The sequence below is a fragment of the Phoca vitulina genome, unplaced genomic scaffold, assembly GCF_004348235.1.
Source record: "Phoca vitulina isolate PV1807 unplaced genomic scaffold, GSC_HSeal_1.0 scaffold4, whole genome shotgun sequence".
Classification (NCBI taxonomy): domain Eukaryota; kingdom Metazoa; phylum Chordata; class Mammalia; order Carnivora; family Phocidae; genus Phoca; species Phoca vitulina.
The window spans coordinates 49,454,463-49,472,202 of record NW_022589707.1 but is presented as its reverse complement, the minus strand read 5'-3'; the positions used below and the strand labels follow the sequence as shown (position 1 = coordinate 49,472,202).

Genomic DNA, 17,740 nt, shown 5'->3' with positions numbered 1-17,740 from the left:
TGTGTGGTGGTTGGGATTTTTTGCAGGAGGAAGGCAGGAGTGCCTATTTGTTGTTTGTGTGTGTAGAGGAGGATGTGCTGTGGTGGTGTGTGTGTGTCTTTTCCCCTGAAACAAAAAAAGAACTAAACAACTTCAAATGTGTGACAAAAATTTTAGAGAGGGACTGATTTTAGTTATTTTGCCCTGTCAGTTGCCCTTTAAGCTCATGAAACTCAGTTTCTAGGAAATAAGGTGCAAATCTGAAAATCGTTGTATAGGCTTTTTCCTACATATTTATACCCTGCTGTTTACATTTTACCTTTATTCAGTTTATTTTTCCTATAATCTCAAATATACAGAACTGGATTAGGACTCATCCTTGGTATAACGTGACCAAAACTTTTAAAGAGTTATCATGGGACACAACCAACCAGATCTCCCCACTCAAAAAAAGAAGTAACAGAAAAAATATTTATGTACATTTTTTACCACTTTAACATAAAAATACAAAAATAAGTGTTTTTCCAAAATTATCTATTAATCTGTATTCTGTACTTTTCCACACAAATGTGGTTATTTAAAACAAGAGGACTAGTTAATAGCAGCAATTAGTAATTAATAAGACTAAACAAATGTTAGAGAAAAATGTAACTATTTAGGTTTTATCCTCCAATACACAACTTTTTAAGCTCTTTATTAGATATTTAAATATTGAAGGCTATATTATTGTGTATTGTTAAAATGCATAAATATAAGACTTCTAAAAAAGTTATATACCTACAATAAGACTAAACAGGTATTATCTATATTTAATTTAAAAAACTACTTTCTTTTTATTCCATGATCCCATAGGATATTTTTACCTTTTTGTGTTTCCTTTTTTAACAATACTTCTCTGATCTGCCTGCAGACTTTAGGACATCACCTTTTGTTTTGTTTTGTTTTAAATCAAGTGGTATAAATGAATACAATCAAATACAAAATTCACTTAGACTTTCAGCTCTGTTCTTAAGCCTACATCACACTTACTTCCCTTATCAGTCCAATGTGATGACATCAAGTTAAGTATCTTTTCAGTAAAACCATTTACGCACAGAATAATGACATTTTACTTACTAAAAACTGCATCTAAGAATTTACATATAGACTATTTGTGTCTAAAATGCCCATTTTAAACACTTCAAAACATAATGGATGTCACTAAAAGTTGTACCTCTCTTTCTCAAGGAAAATTGTTTTAAAAAGAGGTCATTTAAACTTGTGAGAGTGAAGGCAGATTCCAAATAAATTATAGTTTTAGTAAAGAAACTAAGAAAATCCTGTTAAGCTAACTATCCCCTTCTTATGATATTTTTTTGAGTTCTCAACAGTCTCATTTCAAAAAAAATTAGTCATTTTTTTGACTGAGGTTTTTTTTATAGCCTACACATATACAACTCAGGTCAATCTATCCTTTTCAAGGTTCCTTTTAGCCTCTTCAAAGATCATTTAATAGTTCTGGAGAAAAGCAAATATATTTCTGTTTACTGTAATTCTTGTCCATATTTATTTTTAATGTCACTATTCTTATCACATTCTTTGAAAATATGACTTTACTGCATGTCAATATTTTAGCATCTTTTCTATGGCTGGCAACAATGAGAGCCATGTGGAAGCAAATGTTTAAAGAAGTTATTTTCTGACATTTTTATAATGTCAAAAATCTCATTGTTTCTAATGTTTTGAAGAAACTAAAAACTGACCAAAAAACTTCATTATGAAAACCTCAATATCACAGGTAAGCAACTGATATCCTGTTTTAGCAGTACTGTATAGAAGGAATATATGATATTTAGCAGGTAAGATTTTTTCATTTTCTTTGATAAGAAGTTTATGGACTGAAAGGAATTTGTTAAAATTTACATTTGCACTGTGTGCTATTGTTTCTCAGACTTTTGGCTAAGATCAAGTGCACTGTCTGCTAAATATGCAAATATATGAGCAAAGTTTGTTTTACGTTTTCTGCAATTTATTAAAATCTTAGTAATCAAGAAGATATCTAAAACTCCCATTTTTTCAAATCAAAGTACCCAGTAGCAATGGAAAATACACTCTTGTGGCCACAATCTGATGTAACATGATATACTACAGAAAGCATGATTGCTGGTAAGATCTGCCAGAGTAAGTTCTAAATTTCAAAGGGCCACAAATTCCTTCCAGTCCATAAACTTCTTACCAAAGGCGCCCAAAAGTAATTCTACTTTTAAAAAGCAAGCAAGCGGGATGCCTGGGTGGCTCGGTCGGTTAGATGTCTGCTTTTGGCTCAGGTCATGATCCCAGGGTCCTGGGATGGTGTCCCCAATCAGGCTCCTTGCTCAGCGGGGAGCCTGCTTCTCTCTCTGCCTGTCACTCCCCCTGCTTGTGCTTATGCACTCTCACTCTCTCTCTTTCTCTCACAAATAAGTAAATAAAATCAAAAAAAAAAAAAAAAAAAAGGACAGGCTAATGTGTGTTCATTTGTGCAGTATGCCCAAGCTATTCACTTAACAGCCACTACTTTTAACTGACCATTGAGGTCTTTTTGGGAGATGAAAAAAACTTTTTATTGACTTAAAATTATTTGCAAAATTCAGTTTCCATATTTGCTTTTATATCCCCTTCTCCACCAAGACCAATCCCAAAATATTTTTTGCACATCATGCAGTCAGTACGCTTTATTTTGGTTGTTTACTCTCCCTAATCCAGGTGTAGGGCTCCTTCTATTTGTCATTAAAATGACTTAGTCCTTTAGTCTCCTTTTTTGGCAATGTCTGGGTCATGCTGATATTGGTACTGTCATCATTCTCATTTTCATTATCTGAACTTTTAGAAAACATGGTTACAATATTCATAATGTTAAAAATTAAAAAGTCCCATCATAATACAAAGCACAGGACAGGAAAAGTAAAAGAAGGATTGTTAACATTCATGATAACAATGCACTTAAGCCATACATGGAGTGCTACATGATGGAGAATTCACTGTAAAGAGTAAATAATGGCTGCCAATATTAGAATCTAAGGGAAAAAGACAGCAATGACTACTGAAGGTGGGAAATCCATCCCAGGGTCTTTTGACACTAAAATGTTGCCTTCAGCTCTGAATTCTGAATCATGTATGGGTTTTGCATTTTTTCTCAATCTTCTCCATCCACTGCTAAAATCTGGGACTTCTGTGTCCTAGGGAAGGGTTTCCCAAGACTCAGGATGTCTTTCAAAGCTTTAAAAAAAGATTAACTTCAAAAGAATAACAATTAAACTCATAGTTGATTTCTTACTGGAAATAATGAAAGCCAGAAAACAACGAAATACTATCTTTAAAATGCTGAAAGAAACTGACTTAAGTAACTATTAATTTTTATTTTTCCAGTATTAACTATAATCCATTCTACTGGACTATAGACAATAGAGCTAACTCTATAACCTACTTTAAAAATTAACATAGGAAGACTTAGATATATACACTAAAACTGTGTTTTTAAACAGCAGAAATTCCTGAATGTGTGCAGGGAGAAATATGAACAGCAATATTCAGAGCAAAAGTATAACAGAAAAGAAAGGGAAACAAACCAAACTGCTCATAAATATTATTGAAGGTAAATAAACTCTTGACTTCAGTAAAAATGAACTACACTTACATAAATCAACATGTATAAAATTCAATATAATAATGAGGGGAATAAAAGCAAGGCTTCCAGTATCATTCCATTTATATAAAGGTTAAAAACAAAACTAAGCAAGATATTGCTTTAGAACATACATGTATAGTAAAATGGTATGGGAAAGTAAGTGAATAATTACAGAAAACTGGCTTCATCAGGGAGTAAGGAACAGGCAAACAAGACAGGTGAAGACAGGTGAAGAATATAACAAGGATCTTCAAAAGCACAGTAGATGTTCTATTTCTTCAGCTAGATGGGATATACAAATGTGTCTGTTATACTACTATTCTTTAAAATATGCACTCTTTAACAGAATGATATATTTCATTTGGCAAAAATATAAGCAAATGGACTAATAAGCAGTTTTCAAATAAAATTCACAGTTTTCACTTAAAATTCAAATACAGGGGCGCCTGGGTGGCTCAGTCAGTTAAGCGTCTGCCTACGGCTCAGGGTCATGATCCCAGGGTCCTGGGATCGAGTCCCGCATCGGGATCCCTGCTCAGCGGGGAGTCTGCTTCTCCCTCTCCTCCCCGCTCATGTTCTATCTCTCTCGCTATCTCTCTCTCTCAAAAAAATAAAAATAAAATCTTATTTTAAAAAATTTCAAATACAATTTTTGTGCTAGGACGTATAAATCAAAAGGTATTATAGCATAACCATTACAAATACTGGAGTGTGAGGAATCTTGAGGATTGTTGTGTCCATATTCATGAGAGATATTGGTCTGTAGTCTCCTGAATGATGTCTCTGTCTGGCTTTCATATCAGAATGACAGTTTGGCAATCTGTGTCTTTCAAGGCATTTGCCCATATCATCTAAGTTGTCTAATTTCTTGTGATAAAGTTGTTTATAGTATTTGCTTATAGTCTTTTTGATTTCCATAGGGTTGGTGATGATGCCTCCTCTTTCATTCATGATTTTGGTATCTGTGACTTTCTTTTCTTTCTTGGCCAAGCTGGCTAAAGGTTTGTCAATTTTATTTTTCTTTTAAAGAATCAACTTTTGGTTTTATTGATTTTCATTACTGTTCTTTTGTTTTCCATTTCACGGATTTCCATTCTGATCTTTACTGCTTCCTTCCTTCAGTTTACCTTGAATTTATTTTGCTATTCCTTTTCTAGTTTAAGGTGAAAATGTAAATTGTCATTTTGAGATCTTTCTTCTTTCTAACTAGGCATTTGAAGTGACATATTTCTAAGCACTGCTGTAATTGCATCCCATAAATTTTGATACACTGTGTTATTTTCATTCAATTCAAAATACCTTCTAATTTCCTTCTGATTTCTTTTTGACCCAGAGACTATTTAGAAATGTGTTAATTTTTAAAAACTTATAATTTTTCAGAACTCCTTCTGTTAATTACTAATTAATTCTACTATGATAAAAGGACATACTTTTGTATGATTTCATTATTTTTAAATTCAGAGCTGTTTATGGCCTAGCAAAGGGTCTAGGTTAGACAACGTTCCATGTAAGCTTGAAAATAATGTGTATTCTGCTGTTGTTAAGGGAAGTATTCTATAGATGTGTAGGTTTAATTGGTTTATAGTGTTCTTTAATTCTTGTGTATCTTTGGTCATTTTCTAATTGTTCTATCAGTTATTGAGTATTGAAGTCTTCAATACCCACTTATTGTTGAATTGTCTATTTCTCTCTCCAATTCTGTCAGGTTTTGTCCTATGTATGTGGAGGTTTTGCTGTTGTGCTTATAACTGTTTTAACAGTTATAAATCAAGGATCAATTGACCCTTTTATCATTATAAAATGCTCCTCTTTTCTCTAGTAATAATTTTTGTTTTAAAATCTATTGTCTAATATTAGTATAGCCACTCCAACTCTGTTTTGGTTACTGTATGCATGGTTTACCTTTTTCCATTCTTTTACTTTCAATCTTTTGTGTCCTTAAATCTAGAGTGTGTGTGACCTTGAATCTTGACTTTGTCACTAGTATTTGCATGACCTTGGCAAAGTTAACTCAATTTTCTAAACATGAGTTTCTTTACCTATAAAAAAAGGATAATAATATACAAAAAGATTGTTATCAAGGTTAAATGAGATAATGCTTGCAAGTAGTTGTGCCTAGTATGAGTAATGAATATTCATAAGTATTATAAAAATTATTACTAATGATACTACCAAAGAAGATAAGAAAACAGTAATCAAAATAGAGCCTCACCTTTTCTGATAAATACTGTTCATATATTCCAACAGCAGCTGCTCTTAAAAGACCTTTGGTTTGGTTGGTTTGATGTTTTCCATCTTTCTGACGACTTAATAAAACTTCCAGTTGCTGTTGGGCTGTAACTCGGTATCCTTCCACTGTCATCCAGAAGAAGAGATGTGCTTGACCTCCAGTTTGCTGCATGTAATCTACCAAACAAAATCCATTAACAACATAGATATTAATGTCACACATTTTTGGGTGCATGTAGCCATATGACAAGTTAAAAAGGATTAAAGTTTCAAATACTTAAAACTCTACATTTTCAAACTATTAAGCAAATGCCTGAGATGAAGAATGCTTACATCACAAATTGGTTAGGTTAAAAAGACCAGTTATGTGAAAAACACAAATGGATGTATTTTTTTTAAAATCTCATTTTTCACGATAAAATTTCTAGGAGATAAAACTGCTACAGAAGGCTTCATCAGAAATAAACTACTTTAGTAACATTCGGCTTCTGTTCTCAATAAAGATTATGAAAATTATAATATTAATGTTCCTACAAATATTAAAAGTAAGGATTGGAATCTTCAACAAGCCATGTATTTATGTTTTTGGTCATGAAAATGAAGAATCAGGGAAGGTTACTGAAAATGTTCTCCAGATAAAAAGCAATTTTGATGTATAGTTGACCCCTGAACAATGCAGAGGTTAGGTTAGGGTCATTGACTCACCACGCAGTCAAAAATCCATGCATAACTCCTGACTCCCAAAACCATAACTACTAATAGTCTACTGCTGACTGGAAGCCTTACCAATTATATAAACAGTTAATTAACACATAGAACATTTTGTATGTACTATATTCTTAAAGTAAGCTAGAGAAAAAAATGTTATTAAGAGAATCATAAGGAAAATATGTCTGTATTACTATACTGTATTTATCGAATAAAATCCATGTATAAATAAGTGAATCTGCACAGCTCAAATCCATGTTGTTCAAGGGTCAACTATAATATTAACAAAATTAGTAAATACTTATATATATTAAAATGATATAAAAATAAAGTCCTTCTATTCGTGCACAAAATGATACAAATAAGTTATAAACAATGTGTGTTGCTGATAAAGTACTCTTTCTCAAATAATTTAAATTCATAGACTCTGCTAGAATTTAAATAAGCAATATTTAACAAATGCACATTTAAGTTATAATAAGCATTTCTTTCCTTCTAAACAAAATATATCTCTACCTCTATGACTTCCAAAAGGAATACTTCAGAGAATGGGGAGTGGAGGAAAGACATATTTGGCATGCTTAATATATCTAAAATTTAATTATATTTATAATTATTAAAAATTTTGAGGGCTATATTATTTTCATAAAATGGATTTACCCACCCATAAAAAACTGTAGTGCAACATTGTCTACAAGAATGCTGTCCAAGGGGACTGTGCAAAGTTTCCCAAAGTTTGCTGCCAGTTTCACAGTATTTATTTCCTACAGAGAAAAGTAAAGGTAGGTTAATACTTCATCTACTCACTCATTAGGTTAAAGATCTCTACATAGATATAAAAATATTAAGCATTTTCTCGTTCATATGGGTTCCCAACAGTCCCAGCCTAGAGAATTTCCTAGTTATTTTAAGAGTTGCTTAGTAAATATGCATTAAAAGTATGATAAGCATTCACTTCTTTCATTACAAAATAATTCTGAATTACTAGAATTTCAAGTATTCTCTATCTCTACATATTCCAAATGAAAATGAACATTTTAGGAGGTAAAGGGGATGTTTGGAATGCTTACAATGTCCAAGAATAAATAAAGCCCAACATTTTCAAGTACAGACTGAAGTCTATCCACTGAGAGAACAGGAAATATCCCGAAAGAGTAATTTTTCTTCTAACAGAATAAAAAGTCTACCGTCTTTTATAGAAAATGTGTTTCTTCTCAGACTACCTAAACAGTAAATTATATTTAGTTTTCAAAGTAACAGAGCAAGGTAACTACCTATACATGAAAAAAATTAAAAAATAAAACATGGGTTCAAAATTTAGAGAGTCTAGGGATGCCTGGGTGGCTCAGTTTAACATCTGCCTTCAGCTCAAGTCATAATCCCAGGGTCCTGGGATGGAGTCCCGTGTCGGGCTCGTTGCTCAGTGGGGGGCCTGCTTCTCCCTCTCCCTCTACCTGCTGCTCCCCCTACTTGTGCTCTCTCTCTCACTTTCTCTCTCTGACAAATAAATAAATAAAATCTTCAAAAAAAATTTATAGAGAATCTACATGTCAAGCACTGTGCTATGTATATTATATACATTATTCTCCACAACAATCCTATTGGATAAATATCACCCACCCCACTTAAGAGATAAGAAAGCTGAAATCAGAAAGGCTGCCTATGATCACAGAGCTGCCCAGAACGACTCAGTGTTTTTAAAGCCTGCAGCCTCTTCCATAAAACCCATATGTTCCTGTGTCACCAGTTTCTCTGTATTCCTAAATCCGTATTTCACAATCCTCTATTTAAAAAAGAAAGATCAGAGGTGCCTGGGTGGCTCAGTCGTTAAGCATCTGCCTTCAGCTCAGGTCATGATCCCAGGGTCCTGGGACTGAGTCCCGTGTCGGGCTCCTTGCTCAGTGGAGAGCCTGCTTCTCCCTCTGCCCCTGCTCCTTCCACCCCGCTCATGCGCTCTCTCCCTCTTGCTCTGCTCTCTCTCTCTCAAATAAATTAATAAAATCTTTAAAAAAATAAAGAAAAGAAAGATCAGGTTTTTCTGAAAGACAGGCTGCCTTAATTAGGGGCAGATCCTAAATTAGATGTAGGTAGTACATAAAGGAGAAGGAAAAGGACTTGAGAAAAGGGGAAAACTTCCTCTCTAATAAGTATTTCCCTTCATATAAATACTGTATAATAATAGATAACTGACTTAAAATGTCTGGCATAAAGCAACCTGGTGCCAGCACATGTTTTCTCCTAAGTCTTCTTTCTTCAAACTTATCACCTCTTTCTCTTTCCCAGAAGCAGCTCCACATATATGAAATGCAGAAGAGTATTCATTATGACTTTATTTGTAATAAAAAAGATAAAGGGCCTTCTAAAATTTCAAGATAAGTAGTATGGTTAAAAAACTTCATCTCTGTGGAGATTCTGACTTTCCTTCCCAAGAAAAAACACTGTATGACCTGAGCTACTAAAAAGGTAAAGCTTGATACTCAAAAGAATTGACGGGCTTCAAAACAAGATATCTAAATTTTAAAGGGATTTGCTATCAAAAGGTGTTTGAACATTGGGGTGCCTTGGTGGCTCAGTTGGTTGCGTGTCCAACTCTTGATTTCGGCTCAGGACATTTTCTCAGGGTCCTGGAAGCAAGCCTTGCATTGGGCTCCACACTCAGTGGGGAGTCTGCTTGAGGATTCTCACTCTCTCCCTCGCTCTCTCTGCCCCTCCCCTGCTCCCACACATGCACGTGAGCACGTGCTCTCTCTCTCTCTCAAGATAAATAAATAAATCTTTTTTAAAAAAGGTATCTGGACAAATACATTTTAAATAATGATGCTGAAAGATCACTAACTCTGAGGCCTAGACAAGGTAAACTAATGAAAAAATAAGCATAAATAAAACCGTTTCATTCTATACTGAATGTGCATGGGTATATAATTTTAAAATACAGTTAATTGAAACAAAGATATACATACATGTACACTCAGGTATATGACAAATGTGGGCCTCAAGTAATGTGAGTTATAATTAATCCAGCAACTAAACTCAAGATTTATAAAAATAAGTCTTCTATTCCTTAAGAAATTTAAATACATTGTAAAACTACAAGCCCAGAGAGTCACAACAAATTTCCAAAATAGAAAACCAGCCAAAAAAAAAAAAAGAAAAAAAAATTGACTACACTAAAAACTAAGGTAGTAAAAAAAGCTCTTTTCTGTTTGTAAGGCTCAAATCTCTGCTTTTTTGAGGTAAAACCCCTCCAAACAGCTACTTATAATCACTGTTTCTAATTCATCTCTTCCCATTTTCTCCTGGACCAGCTCCAATAAGGGTTTCTCTCCGCTACTCCAAAATGCTATTATCAGATCACCAATATTCCCCTGGTGGCAAATCTAATGGTCAATTCTAAGTCTTCATCTTACTCAACTTATTAGTAGCCTTTGACATACCTGATCTCTCACTTCTTTAAAAACTTTCTATAGTTGGCTTCTGGAATATCACACTCCCAGGTTTTCCTTCAATTTCACCAGCCACTTACTCTGTTTCTTTAGCTAGATCTTCCACCTTGTCTTAAACTCTAGTAACTATACTGCCTCTGGACTAGGTCCTTGGTTATATTCTTACTTACATTCACTCTCTTAGGTAACTTCATCCAGTCTCTTCACTTTAAATAAACATCTAATAATCCATCACCGACCTTCCCTTTGAACTACAGAGTTTACAAGCTACTGGGTCTATTTGATTGTCAAACAGGGATCTCAAACTAAAACATCCAAAATTTGATTCTCTCTTTCAAACCTCCTCTTTCCTGTATTATCCATTTTAGTAAACAGCAACACTATTCATGCAGTTGCTGAGGCCAAAAATTCTAGGAATCCTCAAGTCCTTTTTTGTCCTTTCTCACTCCATATTTAATCTATTAGCAAATCTGTTAGTACTATATCCAGTCTCTAATTACTTCTCACAACCTCTGCAGACATCTTACTGGACTAAAGCCAACAGTCTCCTAAATGATCTTTCAGTCTCCATTCTTGTCCCCCACTGCAACTCCACCACAATCTAAACATCACAAAAGAGCCCAAGTAATTATTTTAACTAATAAGTCAGATCATGTCACTTGCCAGCACAAATCTCCAATGGATTCCCATCACAATTAGAATTTTTAAAAAATCTTACTATGGTAGATAAAACCATATATGATCTAACCTAACCCCCAAGGTTCCTCTCCAATTTCATTCCTACTATCATCCCTTCTCATTCATTCCATACCAGCCATGCTGACCTACTCTAACTCACCAAACATCTTCCTATCTCAGGGCTTTTGCATATGCTTTCACCTCTCCCTGAAAGATTCTTAAAAAAAAAAAAGAATTTCTCAGGTCTCTCTCATTATTCTATCAGATTTCTCTAAGCTCAAATGTAACCAAATCACTCAGCATCCATCTAAAACATTCTATCCCTCTACTTTGCTTTACTTGTTATTTTTTATATTTACTTGTTTTTAACACTTTTAACATTTTATATTAATTTATTTACTGGTTTATTTTTGACTCTGCAACTAAAACATAAGTTCTATGAAGAGAGAGCTTTTGTCTATTAGGTCCATCTAAAATGGTGCCCAGTGTGTAAAACTATATAAATGTTAAATTTTGAATAAAAAAATGAAAAGTAAATCAATAAATAAAATCTTTAATTACTGTGGCATTTTACAGGAAGTGTTTTAATCTCTTTGGCTTTAACAAAGACTTATAATACTATAATGTATAAGAGAAATTTTTCCTATAAGTCCTTTTATGGAGGGCTGCACTGGTTAATATTCCACTTCTTGTCATTTGCTAGAGATTTTAGTGAATATAAAGTATTTATAACTAAACATTAATCTGAAAGTACTTTACTTACTTTGCCTGACTGCAATCGCTGTATTCTTGAGTCACATACTTTCTTTACAAATAATAAGCTATTTATTTGATTCTTGATAGTGTTGATATCTAAATACAAACAAATTGATTGTGAGCTAGTGGTAATGTTATTTATGAAATACTTTAAACATGTATGTATTGTAATTTAACATAATAACCACGAACAGAGCAAACAATGAAATAATCTGAAATTTTATAGTGAAATTATTTAATTAAAATTAAACCATGCCTATTATTTTTACTTTAGAGATAATTACAATATTAATAGCCTCACATTCAGAAAATTATAATGCTTTTATTCTAAGCACATGTTAACATAATAAGAAAGATTTAGATTTAGATAAGGTGAAAATAACTAATAGCATAAAATGACATTTAGGTAAATTAAAGTTTTGTGTAAAGATATAGTAATGATTAAAGAAGTACAACATTTCTATACTTAAATGAATTACCATCACCAACTGTATCTAGAGATCGAAGATACTGTAATTCTTCTGCTGCTTTATCTCTGACCGCTTCTAGCTCTCCAATATTGTCACTCAATTTAATAATGTTCATAAAGGCCTCATAGTTGCAATTAGAATCACGGATCTGAAAACAAAGTTTAAAAAACAGGTGGGAGAGGGACTCAGTAAGGAAAAAAAGAACCTTCAGTGCCTAGCACGTGCGAGGTAGGCACAATCTTACAGCAAGTGTTTATGCCAATGCTTTTAAGAAAACAAAATGAAAATCTCTGCACTCATGGTCCCAAAGAAAGGTAGAGGAGTAGACGACGAGATTAGTGGCAATGGAAGGCCAATCTGGTAGGGTACAGTACATGAGGGAGCTTTCACTCTGAGTGGAATGAAAAGTTACTGGAGGGTTTTAAACAGAAGAGTGGCATTCTCTGACCTAAATTGAACAGAATCAATGTGATGACATAAAGAACTTTGTTATTTTGTTTTTTTTTCCCCAGCCATGTGCTGTTTAAGAACAGGAATGGGAGTTGACCCTTGAGTTGAATTTAACCAGAGTGTGGTTTCACCAAACAAATAAAGTGAGAGACAAAAAGTACTCGAGGATATTATAAAGTGACTAACCACTATGACTGCCAACAATACTTAAGTAAAACAGTAAGGGAAGCTACGAAAAGGCAGCAGACTTGGGATACTGTCCATTCCCTATAAGGAGTTGAAGACCTGGGAACTGCAGAAGTCCAGAACTAGGGAAAAACTAGCTAACACGCACATGAAAAGATACTCAATATTATTAGTTATCAGGCATATTCAAGTTAACCACAACAAAACAGCAATGCCAAATGTTCATCAGAATGTGGAGAGATGAAAACTCTCAAATGGTGCTAGGGAAGTGCAAAATTAGAATACAACTTTATAAGACTACTCGGCAATTTCTTTCACTTTATGTAAATTTTACTTCAATGATTAAAAAAATGGTAGGTTATTAAAGACATGATTTTTCTAAGAATACATTAAGAAACAAACAGCTGTCCATTTATCTGCTCTAGTTGAAGGTAACAACATGAGTTAAGAAATAAGACTTATCCTTAATTAGTTGGTATTTAAAAAAAATACAGAGATGAATAATGCAAATCCATCCATACTATTTTTAGAAATGACTTAAAACTTAAAACTACTGTTGGGTAACACTAATATTTTATAGAGAGAAGATATGTTACTACTAGACTGCACTAAACTTTTCCGTCCAAATAGAAATGAACTATATGGTTAGATACCATTAATATAACTGAACTAAGAATAAGAACTCAGCTCATTTTAATACTTATAATACCAATGCATACAAGGTTTCCCACACGAATAATGTCAAAAGACTGTAAACCAGACAACAAAGTAGGCTAAAGATCCTTTATTGATAAACTCTGTTCTTTTAAATATATTTTCTGATATTGTACTGAAAAATGAAATAGGGATCAACTCCTGTTCATTAAATAGCAAAAAGACCGAAGCATCATACACAATAGTAGTATTAATCCAACTCTGGGGAGAACAAGTAAAGATTTGGTGGTTGAATTCCTTTTAGAGCATGTGTTAAATTCCACCCCCCCCCAAATGTTTACACCATATATTTAATTATATAGTTAATACAAGTTCAGCAAAAGAAAAATTGAAAGCTCAAGAAAAAATATATAGGAAAAAAATAATTCCTAATCCCAGGAGTGAGAGATAACCATAACATTCTGGTGAACAAGCATCCTTTTCTGTACCACCAGTAAGATTATACAGTATTGTATCCTGATTAAGGTTAGTATAAAACATCCATTTTATTGTGTTATAAAAAAATCTCCTAATACCATTTACCCTTAAAAAAAAAAATACTATTTACTCTTATTTCATTACTGAAATGTTTTTAAATTTTACCTGCTTTCCTATTTCTTAAAAAATTACTTTTTTATTATATAACCAATACTCCCTATAAAGTGAAATATATAAACAAAAGAGGAAAATTAAAACATTCATAATCCTTTCTATTAAGATTTCAAACAGTATATACACTATCAGAATTATATAGTCATTAATAAAACTATAATTACTTATATATTTATTTTTAAAAAGCATTATCTACACACGCATCACCTTTAGTTATCCTTTTCACATAAAAAATATAAACATCTTGGGCACGTGGGTGGCTCAGTCGGTTAAGCTTCTGCCTTTGGCTCAGGTCACGATCCCGGGGTCCTGGGATCAAGTCCTGCATTGGGCTCCCCGCTCGGCGGGCAGTCTGCTACTCCCTCTGTCCCCCCCACTCCCCGCCGCTCAGGATCTCTCTCTCTCCACTCTCTCAAGTAAATAAATAAAATCTTTAAAAATATATATGTAAACATCTTTTCATATTCAAGATACACTACCATCATTCTTTTTAATGGCTTCATGTACTTACTCTATTGTATCAATATGCCATAACTTATTAAACAAATCCTCCATGTAGAACACTTAAATTGCTTTCAATTTTTTAGTTTTAAAAGCAATGTTGGCATTAATGTCCTTAAATATACATTGTTTCAAACTTACTTATTATCACTTTAGAATAAATTTCATGAGTAGAACTCCTAACTAAAGGATATGCATTCTTAAAAATTTTAATTAGGCAGATATGCATGTTTTTAAAGCTTTGGTAGAGCCCAACAGGACGCTAAAAAAACTGACAAAGGAAAAGAAGAATCAAGTTGTGTGACCTCCATAAAAGACTCTAGGAACACAAAGCTAACAAAACCATTTCTGCCTGTAGGTAACCCACAATCTCGTGGGAGAGACAAAAATTGCTCCAACAACAACAATAAAACAATGTCAAGGTTGATAATGGCTACTAGAAACAAAGAACAATAAAGTAATTCTTTCCTAAGAAAGCTAGACTGAGTTAACAGAAGACAACTGTGGAGAAGAAATTCTATTTCAAGAAAATGAATCAAAGATCTAGAGGTATGTATCAAAGAATTCCCAGCAATAGCCCATTTACAACTCTTTCTTGACTATGAGTTTACTGAGGAAAAGCATATATAATCACACACGAAAATAATTAGACCTAGTAAACTTAGTAATCACTAACCCTTTGATATGTCTGACGGATGAGAAAACTATGATTTATAGAAAACTAGCTACTTACACACACACTAAGCAACTTACAGAAACAAATCTAGAACACACATCCTCCCATTCTCACTCCAGTATTCCTTTCACCATACTTTCCTCCACTATAAGGTATAAAAATGTACATGCTATTTAAGTAGTTCAGAGCACAAGCTGTGTTTAAAACCAAACAGCAACTTTTTCAAAATACTCATCATCTAAACACTCAGGCAGTAAAATCTTTTTTTTTTTTTAATTTAAATAAGTAGTAACAACACCAAAATTGTAACAGGATTATCAACAAACTTCTTAAAAAGAATTTGGCTAGTGCATTCAACATATTAGCAAAAGTACTAGAAATATAAAGATTACCTTTAAACATATTTTTACCTAATTTCTTTAATAAATTATTGCTTGATCATCCTGATCTCCAATTACTGTTTCTAAATTTTAAAAAACTGTTTTAAAAACAGAGTTGTAATTTTAGAACGTACGTACCATCCATATGATATACTGATTAATATAATCAGGATCACTGAGTTGATTTATTAATGGAAGAAGAATTCCTCGTGCAAGGATTTCCTGGACAAAAATTGTAAAAAACAAATTTAACCTAATATACTTCTTAAATCACTAGCATAATGTAAATAACACAACGCTGTTACTTAAGAAAGGTATGATACACATAATACTTGATAACCAACACAATATTATAAAAAGATAAACTAATACATCTCAGTTAAAATAAATGAGATGAAGCTACCTCTACCAACCTGGATATATCTCCACAATGGCACCTAGAGTTGAGTGGAAAAAAGTAAAAGGGTATCTCTAGTATGTTAGCATTTATGTCAATTTTTAAAGGGCAAAACATGGCACTATATATATGTATGAATTCCTACATCTATATTAAAAGTATAAAAACAAAGAACAAAAGGAAAAGATACCAATTTTACAATAGTAGTTACCTTCAAGGGAAGAACAGAGCAACTACAGTAAAACATTAACATTGGTTAAATTTGGGTAGTTGGTACATAAATGTCTACTATATTATTCTCTATTCTTGTCTGTGTTTGAAACTTTTCCTAATAGAAAATAAAATAAGAATATGTTAATTATTCATCTTTCTGTAGAATAGATCCTCCCATTCTTTATAGTTGTTTATGCTCCTACCTACTAAAATCCTGCTCTTCCTCCAAGGACTGACTACAGAATGAAATCTCCAATCAAATAAACTTTGATCATTTCAGCTGAATACTCTTTTACTTACATGTTTAAAATACACTCATGCCCTGAATTTATCGCATTTGTCACTTATCCTTCTCTATGTAATTGTGTCTCTTCCACTTCTCTAGAACACTACCACTATCTAGGAACGTTCTGCATACGAATGACATTTGTCAAGTGATCTATTGATTTATCGATCTTCAAAAATATTTACTCAAGGTCATATTCTTAAACATGGCAGGCATTTCATAAATATTAAAGGAATGGAAATAAAGAATTTAGTGCTGATTCTATTAATACCATGGTTTCACCCATTACTAATCTTCATTCTTTTATGCATGCTGATACGTGAATCTATGAAACACCAATTCTTAAGAAAACTGGAAGGCTAAATAACTATAAGTTTAACAGGATGTTTCACTTTTCTAATTAAAGGACCAGTTTATTTATTCCTTTTATCAAGATCTCTAATTTATCTGGTCCATTTTCTGGTATACTTAGCTCATAAAAGGTAGGCTTCACTTTATTTTCCTTTAGAGAGATATTTTATATAAACTCTACTTTTGTAAGCTGTGTAAGTCTCTGAAAACTATTACCCAATGATGAATTAACATTTCCAAAAAGCACTCATGAAGGTTCCAGTAACTTTTTTTTGTATTATAATTATTTTCTTGTCTTCACATCTTTTAAGTAATCTCTACACCCGATGTGGGGCTCAACCTCAAGACCCCAAGATCAAGAGAAGCATGTTCTAACAACTGAGTCAGCCAGTACCTCTTATTTTTTTTTTTTACTAATTAATTGATTTTTAAGTAATCCTTACATCCAATGTGCGACGGTTCTGATAACTTTTAGAAGTATCTTTTGAGACATCTTACATTCTAAAATTAGGAGGAATTATTCTTTCAAGATGACTTTTAGCCTCCAACATCTTAAAAATTTAATTATTTACATAATTCTTTCCTTCCAATTATCTCTGGCCACATATGCTCAAATTTTAAAATGTGCTTTGTAAGGAGAAAATTCATAAACAAAACTATGTTTCTTGAAAGTTTCTTTGCAAAGTAAGAAAAAAACGTGAATAAATTTAGTGCTTATTAGTCAATGCAATTAGTCAGTCTGTCTTAGAAAATTACTTTTATCTTCTAATTTGCCTCATGAAAGGGTTGGTTAGTTAAGATGTAATCATATGACTCAACAATTCCTATACAGGTTCTAGTGAGAGCTCTAAATATTCCAAAATAAGTAGCCATTTCCATATAATTTCTACTTTAAGACAAGCACCAGCTGTCAAATAATAAGGCTTAAAAGCTACAACGTCTTCGAGGCCATGAATCTTTAAATAAAACGTGGTAATGGACAGAAAGCAGAGACAATTAAATAGCAATTACTACAGTCAAATACTACGATTTGTACAGTCCATATAAAGGATCCATATAAAGGAAAGAAGTAAAAACTCTTTTTTT

The 17,740-nt window shown here is 32.8% G+C and overlaps 1 protein-coding gene across 3 annotated transcripts in view; it reads right to left on the bottom strand.

Moving 5' to 3' along the window:
• Positions 1-17,740, bottom strand: part of SNX13 (sorting nexin 13) — a 123,240-nt gene that overhangs the window by 38,767 nt on the left and 66,733 nt on the right. For all 3 annotated transcript variants that reach the window (XM_032401993.1, XM_032401994.1, XM_032401995.1), the window contains 5 exons: positions 15,546-15,629; positions 11,919-12,057; positions 11,447-11,535; positions 7,227-7,326; positions 5,838-6,031 (listed from right to left, as the gene is read on the bottom strand). In XM_032401993.1, coding sequence (XP_032257884.1) covers positions 5,838-6,031; positions 7,227-7,326; positions 11,447-11,535; positions 11,919-12,057; positions 15,546-15,629 — 606 coding nt within the window. The remainder of the gene's footprint in view (positions 1-5,837; positions 6,032-7,226; positions 7,327-11,446; positions 11,536-11,918; positions 12,058-15,545; positions 15,630-17,740) is intronic.